Source organism: Zootoca vivipara, chromosome 3 (assembly GCF_965207765.1).
Source record: "Zootoca vivipara chromosome 3, rZooViv2.hap1.1, whole genome shotgun sequence".
NCBI lineage: Eukaryota > Metazoa > Chordata > Lepidosauria > Squamata > Lacertidae > Zootoca > Zootoca vivipara.
The window spans coordinates 55,649,591-55,665,299 of record NC_142586.1 but is presented as its reverse complement, the minus strand read 5'-3'; the positions used below and the strand labels follow the sequence as shown (position 1 = coordinate 55,665,299).

The following is a 15,709-nucleotide window of genomic DNA, read 5'->3' as shown; positions in this document are numbered from 1 at the left end:
GGAAGAATTCTGCGGTTCCTCCCCAGGGTCCTTATTTTTATTCTCCTATAGCAGGCGATTTTAAACGAGACTGGGAAGGGAAGCAAGTCCTGTCCAAAGATGAAGGCAGGCATCACAGGCCATAAAAGGGACACATAGGACACCCTTCTAAAGTTGATTCTCCGCAAAGGTAAAAATGGGTCCCACAATGTCATCATGACAACCCAACTGTCAAACCAGCTCACTTATCAAATGTGTGGCAGGGTGAATGGGCCGGATCCAGTTCCCCACCCTTGGTATAATCTGGAGTTCAGATGGGAAAAGGGTGCTGGTAGCACCTGCCCTCTTTTAATATATAAATAAAAAATAAATAATGACCCAGAATCTAGATAGCAAGTAAGGAAATCTGAACTAACCGCGGTTTGGATAATGTGACACTTACTGTACGTAATACCACGAAAATAAATGCATGTCCTATTTGACAGACCCTCGTGTGCTATGCCCATAGGGAATGAATGCATTCTGACAGGAGAAGCAGGATTCCAAGACTTACGTTGACAGTTCTTTACATCAACAGCATCTCCGAAATACCCATCAGCACACTTCTCACAGTATTGGCCTGTTGTACCTGGCTTACATATCAGACAAGCTCCAGACAAGCTGTCACAGCTGCCAGGAATGGAGAAGTCGAGGTTGTCATTACACTGGCAAGGCTGGCACGATCCCCCTGGTTTTAAAGGTTGACCAAAATATCCTTCTGCACACCTAGGGCGACAGACATAACATCTTAAAGTATTTACATTGACCTGTTGGCATTTTTTAAAAAATAACAACATTGTTTACAGCTCTGTTGCCATACGAATCACTAAAGACAGCTTTATTTTCTCTCAAGTGTTTCTCAGAGTTTCCCTACCCACCCACAATTCCCATCATTTTTCCGGTTTCCTTAACAGCACTGAAGATTCATTACTAGCTGAAATCCTGCCAGCTCCACCAGTTATTAGATTTCAGGGAGGGGGGATGCAGAAGAGCAGGGAGAGGGGAGGGAGCTGGTCACTGGGCCTGAAGATGAGAGAAAAGCATAATAAGAAACCTGTCTGTTGCCACTCCAGTGTAAATCAGATTCATGTGGAGAACCCTTTATGATACAGCCCATCATGTGCAAGTACACAAGAAGAAAATTCAACTATGCCAGCTAACCAGCAAATCTGACATACCTTGCCATGCAGCATAAAGGGTCTGGTTGAGAAAGGAAAACAAAATACCATGCAAATTGACAACGAAATAAACTGCATACATAACAAGGGATGGGGGCACACAAGCTAACACAAGAAACCTTTGATTTCACCCCAGTTAAGTTCCCTTTAAACATTTACAAGCAATGTGAGAGAAGTTCCTAAGTGGATGGAAGGACATTTGAATGACTCAGCCACATATACTTACCAGGACCTTAAGATTGTTTTCTGAGATAAATTCCTGGGTAACACCCCCCCCCCAAACACACAAGAAACTTAACCTTGGATGTCATTAGGGAGAGGGTCATTTCAGTGTGTGGGCACCTAGTTTTCAAACACCCCACCCAGAAGGGCTAATCTAATGCTTGGTTAAGATTTCTTTTGCTAGCAGATGAAGCCCCCTTCCCTCAGGTTTGGAATCGTAAATATTTTGGTACTTTTTAGATCTGTTGTACTGGTGCTATTCTCTGATGCTGGTATTATTCTCTAAGGCATGTCTGAAATGGGTGGAGATGTAGGAAGCACAAGAGAGGAGCATATTTATGCCAAAGTCTATACTCCCACCAATGGCACTTTACACCAACCACAGAATCCTTCTTCCCACTGACTTTGAAGGGGAAAATAATTTTAAAAATCCCACTCCTGCATTGATGAATGTTCCATCCACATCAGAACAAAAGCACAAGAATTATTGTTGTTGATTAACAACAATAATTATTGTGGTTCTGATGTGTTTATTTGTTTATTATTAGATGTGTTTCCCACCCTTCAATACAAGGTCCCGAGGCAGGCCACAATGATGTAAAATGCAACATTAAAACCATTTAAAACAAATTACATCAGAACTAGAAAAGGTCCTAAAAATATCTCTCCCAAGTGTCAAAGGCCAGGGTAAAGACATGTATTCAGCATATGATGAAAGCCGTGTTATTAAGGTGTCACACACACCTCTGTGGGGAGGGAATTCCACAGCGTCAGGGCTACCACAGAGAATGTCCTCCCCTAGTTGACCTGCCACCCTGAGCTTCTGAGGGCAGAGGAAATACCAAAGGGGTTCACATAACTGCCATATAGTGTAACTCAGCACCCAATCACAGCACACTAACCAGTGCAGGGAGAGCATAACTCAGATGATAAGGAGTGAGTCAAAGAACTATCTTTCTCTAGCCTCATATCATGCACTCTTCTTTATGATGGACAACTATGGGCAGTCTGCAGACACATACAAAACACTGCATCCAATGAGTTCCCAGTCCTGAAGGGGTGGGAACTACTTGAGAAATACAAAATAAAACATAGAAAAATGATAGAGATGCTAAAGGCATCCCTGGAAACACCACCATAGTCCACCAATCAGGGACTGTAGCAGCATGTGTGCTGTTCATACATGAAGGGAGATGACGAGCTGCCAATGATGGGGACACTCCTTAAGTCCCAGCACCAGCTCTCTCACACACAACACTAAAGATCCTACTAGAGTGTCTCCATTCTACAGGACCGCCCCTCCTGGCAATGGTTCAAGTTGCCTCATGCTCCTCACAGCTACCACAGAGAACTTCCACTAACTCTTATAGCCCGTCAGATGGTAGATCTTCAGCATAGGACTGCACCCTTAGAAATAGTTGTTATTTTATTATAGAGGCTTTGTTGCTCCAATAGCCCCTCTACTCCATCAGCCTGTGCTTACAGTGGCCAACCAGATGCCTGTTGGAAACCCTCAAGTAGGATCTGACCGCAAGAGAACTCTTCTCTGCTGCAGTTTCCAGCAACTGTCATGCAGAAGCATTATTGCCTCCAACCATAATGGCTAGTAGCCATTGATAGCCCTTCTCCTCCATGAATTTGTCTAATAGCCTTTTAAAGCCAACTAAGTTGGTAGTCTTCAATGTGTCCATAGTTCCATAGTTTAACTATGTGCTGCATGAAAAAGTCCTGATTCTTCCAACATTCAGCTTCATTGGATGTCCATGAGTTCTACTGTTATGAGGGATGCAGGTGGTGCTGTGGTCTAAACAACTGAGCCCCTTGGGCTTGCTGATTGGAAGGTTGGTGGTTCAACTTCACACAACGGGGTGAGCTCCCGTTGCTCTGTCCCAGCTTCTGCCAATTTAGCAGTTCGAAAGCACATTTAACTTTTACCTTTTACCTAATGTTATGAGAGATCAAGAAAAACTTTTCACTATCCCCTTCCTCTTACTTGCCTTTTCTCTAAAGTTTCCTAAAGCATCTGAGCTGGCCACTCTTAAGTGGCAGACTTAATGTTAGTTTTCCTTGGTTTGACTAAGCAGGCCTAGTCTACATGGAACCTGTAGAACAAAGGGCCTCATGTGGCCAGTCCAATGCAATTTCTGCAAGTATGCTGATATAATACAGATGACTCCTTCAATTGCTAATAATTTTCGCTTTCGCTTATCAGGGTTCATTTCTTTCGCTCTGCCCATCCTCTTTCATTTAAGCTTTTGTCTTGTATCGGATAATGCCAGCAGAAATGTACAAAGCCAGTCATAAGAAGAACACCCAAAGGACTTGTGAGTACTGATGTGCTAATCATAAATAACCCTCCTACTAATGACAATCCACTTTGATCACTCTCCTCCCTCCCTGCCCCAATTCTCATCATTTCAAACTGCTAATTAAAGTTAACATAAACCTTGGTCTCCTGGCCTTTTCCAAGTGTTCTGGAACCACATTCTACTGATGTGTCTTGTGATGAATCCCAAATATCTATCAAAAGCACTGATTGCTGGGGGGGGGGGGAGAGAAGTGACCCTAATCCTGTTTAGTCTCCTTTTTGCTTCCTTTTCCTTCTCTGAATTTCCTGGTAAACCCTGAATGTTGTCTACTTTATAGCTCCGTATGTTTCCTTTAGGAATTCTTCCACTTCACTTACTCTCTTCTTATCCAATGGGCTGTGCTCATGAGAACGGGCGCAAAGGAGGAATGAGTCATGTGTAACATTAATATCTTATATTAATAGGGAAGTCGTTTCTTTAAATACAACAACAACAGTGCCGAATGGCTATAAGGAAAAGAAACAAAGGAAGAAAAAATCAGATATTATGAATATTATTGTCTGCAAGCATGACATGAAGGCTGGTAACATCAACCCCGCCATGTGGGAATCCCTTGCAGGCGACTGCAGTCCCTGGAGACAAGCAGTCAAGTCATGTATCCATAGCAGTGACCAGAGGAGAATTGATCGCTGGGAGGAACACAGAGAGAAGAAATGCCTTGGTGCATCTGTAGCTGCACAACTGGGTGCCTTCATCTGCCTCAGCTGCAACAAACATGTCTCTTCCTCATCGGTCTCTACAGCCACAGCAGGCACTGTAACCTTTCAACAGCTTGACCTCACCCACAAAGGCACACTCCTCCATTGTCTCCCGAGACAGTCAGATGCCAGCATTATTATTATTATTATTATTGGAAAAGCTTTTTTTGGAAAAAGGACATTCTTGTCCCTCTTAGATGTAGTTATAAACTATAGTAATAACCTCCACATCTACCTGGCAGGCACATATATGACAGTTATAAAGTATTTCTCTCCCTAGGGTAAAAGGTAAAGGGAACCCAGACCATTAGGTCCAGTCGCAGACGACTCTGGGGTTGCGGTGCTCATCTCGCTTTACTGGCCAAGGAAGCCAGCGTACAGCTTCCAGGTCATGTGGCCAGCATGACTAAACCGCTTATGGCGAACCAGAGCAGCACACGGAAACACCGTTTACCTTCCCCCTGGAGCGGTACCTATTTATCTACTTGCACTTTGACGTGCTTTCGAACTGCTAGGTTGGCAAGAGCTGGGACTGAGCAACGGGAGCTCACCCTGTCGCGGGGATTCGAACCGCCGACCTTCGGATCAGCAAGCCCTAGGCTCTGTGTACATCCATTCAAATTGCAGGATGGATGGAATCATAGAGCATCAGATTATGCTATTCAACCTGTACAACTTGTAGAATAGCAATATGAATGAGAGAAAATCATCAAGTGTGTGCCCCCATGCCAATTTTTGAAACAATTGAACAGCAGTCATTTGTGTAGGAATTGGGAGGGTGGGAATTGTTAGCCCAAGGGTGTTCTTCATACTTAGTTTTTTGGGGGGAGCCTGCAGCTTAACTAAAGCTACAGAACTATATCTGTACACGTCTTTATTTATTAATTTTAATTAAGGAACATAAATTCAAATGACCATTTTGACCCATTGCAAAGGCTGTTTTTGAACTCTTCGTCATGAATATAGAAGCAATCAGATCATGCTGCTTCTAGTTTCCTGTCACCCATCCCTTTCATTCCCCATATTCTGCTGTCTCTCCTTTGTAGGTTATTTCAGAATGCCCCCTTCTTACTCACTACTAAGGTAACATTATCAAAATGTCTGGCTGCTTGTCTCGCCCCCCCCCTCCAACTGCTGCCTGTTCCTTTCTGAATGAATCTCTAGCCTTAGTCCTTTCCTTTGAGGCTCTGAATTTGAGGGTCACTTTTCTTGCTGAACACGTGTTGGCCCACAAATGCCTAACTCATCTCCAGTCCTCAGATGTGCTTGTTGAGAGAGAGAAGACGGTGAGATGGGAAATAAAGAGAGAGATAAGAATTGAATTTTGCCAAAGGCAGAGAGACAGAGAGCCTCAAAAGCAAGGATTAGGGCACAAAATTGAAAGCAACAAAGGGACAGTTGAGAGATTTAAAGAAAGGGATGATGCTACCGGTATCTTAGCAAGCAGAAGCATTCTAAATGTATGGGAAAAGAGAAAGCAGAAGGAACGGAACAGCAAAGAAAGTGACTGCTAGAACACTAGAGCAAAAAGGAGTACAGAATGGTCAAGTGTTTAAGCAACGGGAGCAGATGCAAAAAAATGAAAAAAAGAACTTGGTAATGACCAATCCAACAAAACAAACAGAAATGCAGCCCAGAACTCGATCTGCATACAAATAAATGGAACAATGTTCTTGATAACAACAACAAAAACCCTATAAAGTATTCTTAATTTTCTAGCATTATAAATACACAAAAGGAGATTTATTGCCAACTCTAGGAGTGAGAAATCATGGGTGGTTGCTGCAAGACAAAACTGAACATAGAACACGTCAGGGTAATTTTAAAACAGTTAATTTAATAGCGACATGACTCAGAGCTGCGCCCCCAAGCTAAAAAATGAAAGATGGGATTCCCTGCAAATTCCTGAAGTTATTACTCATTCACATATGATAGTATACAAAGACGGCTTTCTAAATGCTGGCATGTTGTTGTTGTTTTCATAACCAATGGCTCGGTGCATTATTGTGCAACTTGTGACAATTAAAACAGACACACACTTATTCAAATTCCTTCCTTGTTGCTAACCTATGGACTACCCTCCAATCAAGAAATACTACTTGTTGCTTATGGGACTTGTCAGTGACCCCCTACATTGACAAACTGTCACAGAAGTACTCTTCGGCTGATTTGTTCTTGCATTCATTAACTTCACAGCCCTCAGGTTTGAGAAGAGGGTGATGACTTGCCAGCGAGACAGGAAAAGATAGACAGAAATAGCACTCAGCAGCAACAGCCCTAGTGATAAGCGGGTGAGTGCCTAAGCCTTCTTTTGGCAGGTGCTTTCAGCCAAATATAACACCAAATGAATGTACAAAGAAAGTGTGGGCTTGGTATTTGTTCTGAGCCTTCTGCTTTGACTCTTAATGTTAACGAAGCATATGGCTAAATGCCTGCACTTTCTAAGATCACTCTCAAAAGTCTTTAATTGAAAGGAACATTCTACATTTGGAACCTCCCCCACTCCTTTTACACATGCCATACATTCTCCCGAGGCTTTGCAAATTGCTGACTGCTTGCCATGTTTGAGCTGTATTCTTCTTTCCAAATGTCAGTTCTTCCACATTTTAAGGTTCAGAGGGTGAAAGAACCTGGGTTTTCTAACTAGAAATACCGTAACGAGCCGTAGACCTTCAGAACAACCCCCGCCCCCACCCAATGACTGGGTTTTCTTTCATATTGGGGAATGTCTTCAGTGATGTCATTCAGGAATGGCAATATTGAATGTAGGTCAGAATGATGAACAGTTAGAGCACTTTGTAGGATGTAGCCATATAACCCAATGAATTGGGCAGTAGCCAACATGTTAAACATTCCAGCTTCCATTATACCAAGGTAGTGGTGATCAATAATATAAACAGGATTTGTTGGGCCCAGCAAACTGTATGCAGATCGGGCCCTTTGTCCATTCTAATGTGTGTCTGGCTAGAAAAGCACTCCAAAACACCACTTATAAGACCTCGAGCTCCCTCACTGATGAAAAGCAAGATAATTATTAGCATAAGAAAAATAAGAAAAATTGGTATTTAAGAGGTGATACTAACTTTGCATTGTTTTCATTATGTTCTCACTTCCTATAGTGACAGCAAGGACAAGAAAAAGAAGTAGCCTTAAAGTGCTGTGGCAAGTTGTCTCAAAGTGGGCACATCTCGAAGACATTTTCAAGACAAAAAGAATCTGAAAAACTCATGGCCACAATCTTTCTTTGGATGCCAACTGCTAAGTGTTGTTTGCTTCCAGTGAGAATAAAGTGGCTTTTATCAGGGGTGACCCCAGAAAAACTAGTTTGGGAAAGTCAAAGGTATGCAAAGACCATTATTAAGGGTGCAAGGTTTTATTCTGTGCTATATATGACCTTAATATACTGGGAAGTATTTGGGGAACACTACCAACTTCCGTAACATTTTGAGTTATCCCTGCCTTTCATGGACTTTCAATTTACAGTCTTTCTCTTTTTTTGCTGTGTCTCAAATCAAACTTTCCAGAATATCAAATTTTCCAGAACAACAGGGCAAAGCGAAGGGTTGTGGCTTAGTTGTAGAACACATAGTTTGCATGCAGAAGATACCAGGTTCAACACCCAGTGTCTCCAGACACTTTATTGTAATCAATAAAGTTGTGGCCTGGTTCAACCCAAGACCATTCTCCTGTGTTCATTCTTGTGGCCCTCCCTTCACCTGATGCAGCTATTAAGAGCCTGTGCTGGCAAAGCCTTCTGCCCCCATACCTTAAAGAGCCACTGCAATTTACTGCAGACAAGAACAATCTAGAAGGATCAGTAGTCAGATTCAGCATAAGCCTGTTTCCTAGCTGAGGATATGCAACACAAGATACAGAATTTCATCAAACATGGGATTCTCTTAGGGAAAGATTGATCATATACCCAGATTCTACATTTGTACACCTTCAATCACTTTGGAAACAGCGTGCCTGTATCACGTTGCAGGAGAACAAAAACAGCCCCTCTGAAATATTTTTAACACTGCAACTTTATTTGTAGCCCAGTAATTTCACATGCTAAATAGGCAAATTCAGAGGAGAATTAGAAGCAGCAAAGTCTGAAAATATGAGTTTTAAAGTAGTTGAGACAAATAAATCTAGCTTCCGCAATTACATTGTTTGGCTCAGCATTAGGAGATGAAATAACATTTCACCGAATAACTGATTAAATAGACCCTCAATATTTGAGCCAAATTAGGAACACACAAAAATAACAACGGAAACTAACAGGTGCACAAAAATCCAGCAAAAAGAATCCCATCAAGTAATACTACTTCTATGGAAAATACTTTGTTTGTAGCTTAATGCTTATCTGAAGCATTAAATAAAAACAATTTTGCAGGCCTACTGAGCAGAGAACAAATCTGCTGTACAAATGTGGAATAGACAATGGAAATTCTCATTTAAATAGAAATCTTGTATGACATCACCACCCCACAATTCTGACTCTGGGTGCATATGGATGCTTGAATAATATAGAGGCTTGGAAAAGAACCATGAAATGAAGTTCTGTTAGACAAAGACAATAAAATCCTATATGGCGCTTACCTCTCACAGCGTGAGCCAGCATACCCAGGGGGGCATTCGTCACATATTAATCCACGACTCTGATCCAAATGACATGTTGGGCTAAAACTTTGTTGTTGATGAAGGGCCAGAAGAGGGACACAGAGGAAAGATAAAAAGACATTCATTAGCAGCATAGTTGCTGTCCTTCCTCAGAGAGCGCTGCTTTTACAGGGAAAGTCCTTCTGGTCTCACACATGGAGCTTAGGTTTGGCTCCAGCCGGTAGAGTTTGGAATGACTCTGCTATTTCTGCCGACACTGAATATAGCTGGAACGGGTGGCAGCATCCATATGACATGTTGTTATGGGACTTTAGTCTATCAATGAGTCGCTACACCATTTAAAAGCAGGAATGTACAGCTGCTTGTCTGAGCCCTCCAGGGCCTGGCAATGCGCTCTATCCCAGACTTTGTTCCCAAGTTAAATCTCACCGCAGCTAACGGACAATTGACTGGAAAGCTCAGTAAACTCAGCTTACATGAATAGTGGAATAAAACTGCCGCATTAAAAGCAGGGAAGGGGAAACTTTGTGGTGATGTTTCTCATGGTATGTCAAAGCTGTATTTAAGTGAAGATCAATGAATGGTGGATGACTTCCACGTTATTCTTTGGGATTCAGAATCAGGAGTGGCAACCTTTGTAGATATTTTCCATCCTTGATTCCTAACCTCCATGACTAAAGGTTAGGATCCTAATACAACTGAAAAGAACCAGAGCTACATGGATTCTTTAAACTTGAGGAAGACCTGTAACCTCATGTATGTCGCTTTAATCATTGCAATAGCAATTATTTAGTCATTGCAATAGCAAATGACAATTTCCTATCATACCACTTTCTCTTTCTTTCTTCTATTTCTTTTTACAGATACAATATAAATGATACAGTTAAGTTTCTCAGCAACCCAATCATTTGCATGCTTACAAATCCTCTGCTAGTATTTTACTCTAGCTGTGTCCCTCTGCCTTCCAGCATTTTGTTTTCTGAGTTTCCCCTCTTTGAGTATCTGATTGACACAATGTAATGAGGTAATCTGCTGGCACACTGGAAGACACAGGCAGTTTGAAACAACAGGATATCTGTCACTCCACTATTTTAAAGAGATAAGTCCTCAATTATTCTTCTTTTTATTTCCCTCAGAGGTTTGTGTGCACTACATAGACATTCAATTTGCCAAACAACCCAGCAGTAGACCAGCAGCCTTAGGACAAAGCTTTGGCTTAATATGGCTATGGTGGTGAAATAAATATAAACAAGCGTTGATTGCAGTAATTTGATCATTTTGTGATAAAACTTAGCAGTATTGCAATATTACAATATTACAAATACAGTATTACAGTATATACAATACAATGATTCTGATTGTGACCTATGGATTGTCATGTAATCAAAATTATGCCACATTTTTTTAAAGGAAGTGGGGATCTATGAAATTAGCAAAAGAGCTCAACAGCAGTCAATTCTCTGAATCTGATGGATTGATTCTGACACCTACTCAGGCTGCCCTTATATTTCATATACACCCTTGCTGAGGGAGGGGGTGGGAGAACACTTCCATTCGGCCTTTCATTTGGCCTGCTTAGTAATAGGCCATAGATACCACCAACTTACTTGTTTGAAGGTATACTCAGTACTCAGTTGCAGGGGCATAATGGGGGGGCCAGGGACCTGCCCTGCTTGCCACCAGGGGTCTCTGGGGCCCGGAGTCCGGTCTTGCCACCACACCCCCGGCCCCCTCACCATGGGCCATCTCAGTTGGCTGGGCTCCCTCTTGCTGTGGACGGGAGGGGGGGAGGCAGGCAGTGCAGCACAGCCCCACAAACCCTCTGTGCCCCATGCCTGTCCGGCAGCGGCAAAAGTTTGGCTGGCGGGTTTTGTTCCCCCTCCACATCCAGCCCCTGGTCCCTCCTGGTTTGTACATGTGTGTTTGTGTGTACCCAGGGTTCCAATAAAGGATGCAAAGCCACTGTTCAGTGGGTATACTTACTTGTTTGAAGGTATACTCAGTGGGCAGGCACACAGCTGGCAGTCATCAGGTTTCCCTTTAGTAGCATCTCCAAAGAAACCAGGAAGACATCTATCACAATACAAGCCACCTGTGTTGTGCTTGCAGTTCTAAACAGACAGGGGAAGGAACAAAACCATCTTTTCAGAATGTCATAGAACATAGTTGATAAATACGCTCACAGATGTGAGGGAAAGCAATAATGTGAGCTGTCCTTCAAAATTTTGTTTCTCCCTCCCTCCCCTGTCCCACATTTTCTTGTTTGCACTTGCAGGTAATGGATTTTCATACAAACCCTGCCATGTCTTATTAACATGTATAAGTGTGTATTTAAAAGCCCCCCCCACATACATTCAAGGTTCAGCTATGCACTCAAGTATAAAGTGAACCTCTGAAGGATTTTTTTATATGGTTTGCTTTCTGTGGCTTCATGTGAATAATTGTGTCCTAATGCTCTGATGCACAATTGTAACCATTTCTTGTTAAAACAGTTGCCTAAATAAACACACAGAGAGACTTTGAAATAAGTTTTAAGACTTAATGAATTTTATATTCATGAATAAAAATATACCTGAGTTGTTCTTTGGGATGTAACTTTTTTTTATTTGAATACCTGCTCTACAACAATTTGACAAGTAGCAATCTTAATAGCTAGTATCCAATCCAAATTACTTTATGGACTGGATACTGGCTATTGGCCATGACAAATCTTAATAGGTCATATTCCCTTGTTCAGATGTAATGAAAACCTTTGATTCACTATTATGGGAGTAAGATTAGGCATGCATTTGACTTGTGCATTTTCCCATTGGGCTGTCTTAAGTATATGCGGAGCTGGGGTGCAAAGATCTGCCCGGCGCCCCCCCCCAGGTTGTCCAGTCCCAGGCACGCAGGACGGCGGAGCCAGCCGGCTGGCTCAGTGTCTCGCTGGCTCGGTCGCCCCTGAATCTGTGGCACAGAAGAGCCTGCAGCAGAAGAGCCCGTTGTGGCACTCTGACCAACGGGTGGTCTCTTCCCCAGACTCAACTCTCGGGCCCCAGACTCTCGGCCTGGCACCCCTGAGAGCCCAGCTCCTGGGTACCCCGCACCCCTAGCACCTAGGGTAAAATGGCCCTGCCCATTGTCCTCTCCTCCAGTGCAGATGTGAAGAGGAGATAGGAAGCTTTGGTTTCCATTTGGTTTTGTCCATTTGGTTTAGGCTTAACCATAATGTTTACTAAAAACAAGCCTGCTTCAGGTCCACTATCTGCACTTTCCAGAAACAGTTGAGTACATTTTTGTTCCAACAGGCTCTTCCAGCTTGACAAATGGGGCCTTACCATGAGCGTTCCTTTCTTAGGGGTTTAGTCTTGTTTTAAATGTATTGGTTGGTTGTTGTTGTTATTATTATTATTATTATTTGTTTTTAAAAAGATCTTATGTGTAAATTGCTTTGAGATGATACTAAAATAATAATACCGTAGTAATACTAATAATAGTAGTAATACTAATAATAATAATAATAATAATAAAGAATATTAGTAACAGTAGTAGGAATTTGTGAACTAGCTTGCTTCAATAAGCCATAGTTAAGATTAACCACAGTTTAAGGTCCAAACATAATGCTAAACTGTGATTAATGAAAACAGGTGAAAGCTTCTGATCTGATCTGATTCCTCTGGCTGGTCATGTTGGAGGACCTAAGCTCATCCCCATAACAATAAACTAAAGTTTATCATGATGCCCCAACACAGCCGTTGGGCTAGTTTGCACATAATACTAAATGCCTCTTTGTCTGACACACAGCCAGAAGGAGAACGTCAAACTGTGAGCTATGAAGCTGACTTGTTTAACTAACAATTGTTTGTACCAATACAGGAATCTTGGTTCACAAATAATTCTAAGCCAAGTTTGAAGTTGAACTCCTTCTGCCAGCCATGTAGGACAAAGATTGGGACAGCGGGGTGGTGGTGAGGGGAGTGTGCAAGCCTGATGCTTCACTCTAGTTCAGCAAGGCTCTTCCCTGTAGTACTAAACCATGGCTTAGTGTTATAGGAGAACCAGCCCACTGTGTAATAATCAGCCAAGTGCTTCCAAAGAATCTGGCTTTCCATAAATCAAATATGCAAAGTGAAGACAGGTAGGATTTTGATATCTGTTACAGGAGTGGTCAAACGCGAAATGTCTATTAGTCACTTCACACATCATTACATACAAACCTTAAAAAGCCTCTTAGCAGGGATTTATGTGAGAGGAGACATGTGTGGATGCGTTCTGTTAAACGCTTGCACCACAATAATCCTCTGAATTAAAATTCAAATCCTGGAAAGCTGCATTTCACAATATTGCTGGTGCACACATGCTTCATACTAACAAGTTACATTGGCAAGTATATCCAGTCACATTATTCTAGTAATATTAGAATATAGAAACCATGTTGTGCGGGGCCATGGTTCTCCTCAAGCTCCTCTCTTTTCCTTCCACAACAATTCCTGATTCTGTAAGTGATTTCTTATATAAGGGAACATAAACACGATTGCTTCTGAAGTTTCAGGCCCAGTTCAGATGTCATCAGGGCTGATCAATGAACCACTCTTTAGTGTTGAGGAGTTCACAAATTTGCCCTTCCTTCTCTGCCAATGCAACCCCCTCCACATACACTTTCCTAGTCCACAGTAACTAAGCTTTACCAGAAATTAGGGGTGTCACAACAATCCAGCGGTTTAATTTCCTATGCAGATTTTTTGTTGTTGATGTTGGTATTATCTCATATCTTCGTTACATATGTTTCTATTTGACTTACTGTCTGGGGAGGGGGCTCTAGGGAGAATAATAAACAGTGGCTAGATGCACAGACTCTTGTGCAAGTTATATGAAGATGCTGAATGTTGATCAAAATACACATCCAACTGCAAATGACTGCCAGTGCTATAATCTGAAGAGTATTCAGATGCACACCCCAAAGTAGCACAACACACGTGTGCCAACTATTGCTACAACAGTTGCATCCATTATTGCAACTATTTTAAGTAAAACAATAACAAAGAAGCCTAAAGCCTCAACATTGTTGAGGAAACCAAGGATATTTGAGATACTCTGCACTTCCCAAAGATAAAAGAGGGTGGGAAGGCAAAGCAGAAACCTCTGTGGAAATAAAGGGGAAGGTGTCACATATCCATAACTGTAAATATGGTTACATTTATTCAAATGTCACAATGAGTGAACTAACATTATCTCTAACTAGGAAAGTGGGTGAGAAGGAGCACACAAGGCTGACAGGAAAGAAGAGGAGTACACCATTCTGCCAGGTACTATCAGCTGCGAAACCATAGTGTGGCGATTGGAAAGCATGACATCTGAATTGGACCTGCATAACAAGATTAAAACCACTAAATACTTTAGCAAGGTTTTGTGAAACTCAACCCCATGGATTGCATCCAATTAAGTTATACTCAGAGTAGGCCCATTGAAATTAATGGGCTTAAGTTACTCGTGGTCATTCATTTCAATGGATCTGATTTGAGTATGACTAACTTTGGATACAAGAACGCGGGTGGCGCTGTGGTCGGGCTTGCTGATCAGAAGGTTAGCGGTTTGAATCCCTGCAACGGGGTGAGCTCTCATTGTTCGGTCCCAGCTCCTGCCCACCTAGCAGTTCGAAAGCACGTCAAAGTGCAAGTAGATAAATAGGTACTGCTCTGGCAGGAAGGTAAACGGCGTTTCCATGTGCTGCTCTGGTTCGTCAGAAGCGGCTTTGTCATGCTGGCCACATGACCTGGAAACTAACTGCGGACAAATGCCGGCTCCCTCGGCCTATAGAGCGAGATGAACATGCAACCCCAGAGTCATCCACGACTGGACCTAACAGTCAGGAGTACCTTTACCTTTGGATACAAACTTATGGACATACAGTGTGTCTACAACATGACAAAATAGAACTTCTCTTTGTTTACAACTTGAGCTATTTATCATCTGTGTAACATCACAGTGGTCATGTGAATGTAACAGGCACTGCCTTCCATGAGTGTGTAAGCGATCCCCCCCCCTACAATCAGACGTAGGATAAAGCCATTGAGCTGAGCTCTTATTATAAGTCAAAGAAACACATTTCAACTTCTTTTCAAGTAAATTTCAAAGCTAAGGAAGAGTCAAAAGAAGTAACATATTCGTAAATTAGCTGCCTAAATTGTCTGTTGTATTACTGGGGGCAAAAAAAAAACATACCATGAATAGTAATGAGAAGGCCAAAAGGCTCAGTACATCTCAATAGGGGGGAACGAAACCCTTTGATGTGAAACATGCCTCTTCTTTCAGCACTCAAACTTGTCTCTCTTCCCTCTCCCTCTCTCTCTCTCACTTCAAAAGGCTTGCGATCCAAATTGAATTGCAGCATTTAACAGCCTGCTTGGGTATCAACCAATCCTACTTCACTTACAGTCAAGGCAAAATCCCCAAACAGATTTTGAAGACTTTGTTTCTGTGCACTTTGTCTCTACAGGATGATATAGGACAAGCTTAGCTGCTGCAGTGAAGAGCAGAGACAGGACAGGATAAAGAGAGAGAGAGATTAGGACATGTTATTGTTTCCAGGGATGTATTTTTGCCTTAGTCTTCTCAGTAATGTTGTATATCTGCC

The 15,709-nt window shown here is 42.2% G+C and overlaps 1 protein-coding gene across 8 annotated transcripts in view; it reads right to left on the bottom strand.

Annotated features, from left to right (window-relative positions):
• LAMA2 (laminin subunit alpha 2) overlaps positions 1-15,709 on the bottom strand; it is a 372,327-nt gene that overhangs the window by 140,596 nt on the left and 216,022 nt on the right. For all 8 annotated transcript variants that reach the window (XM_035109029.3, XM_088666122.1, XM_088666125.1 and 5 more), the window contains 3 exons: positions 11,077-11,204; positions 9,073-9,159; positions 533-744 (listed from right to left, as the gene is read on the bottom strand). In XM_035109029.3, the coding sequence (XP_034964920.3) occupies positions 533-744; positions 9,073-9,159; positions 11,077-11,204 (427 nt within the window). The remainder of the gene's footprint in view (positions 1-532; positions 745-9,072; positions 9,160-11,076; positions 11,205-15,709) is intronic.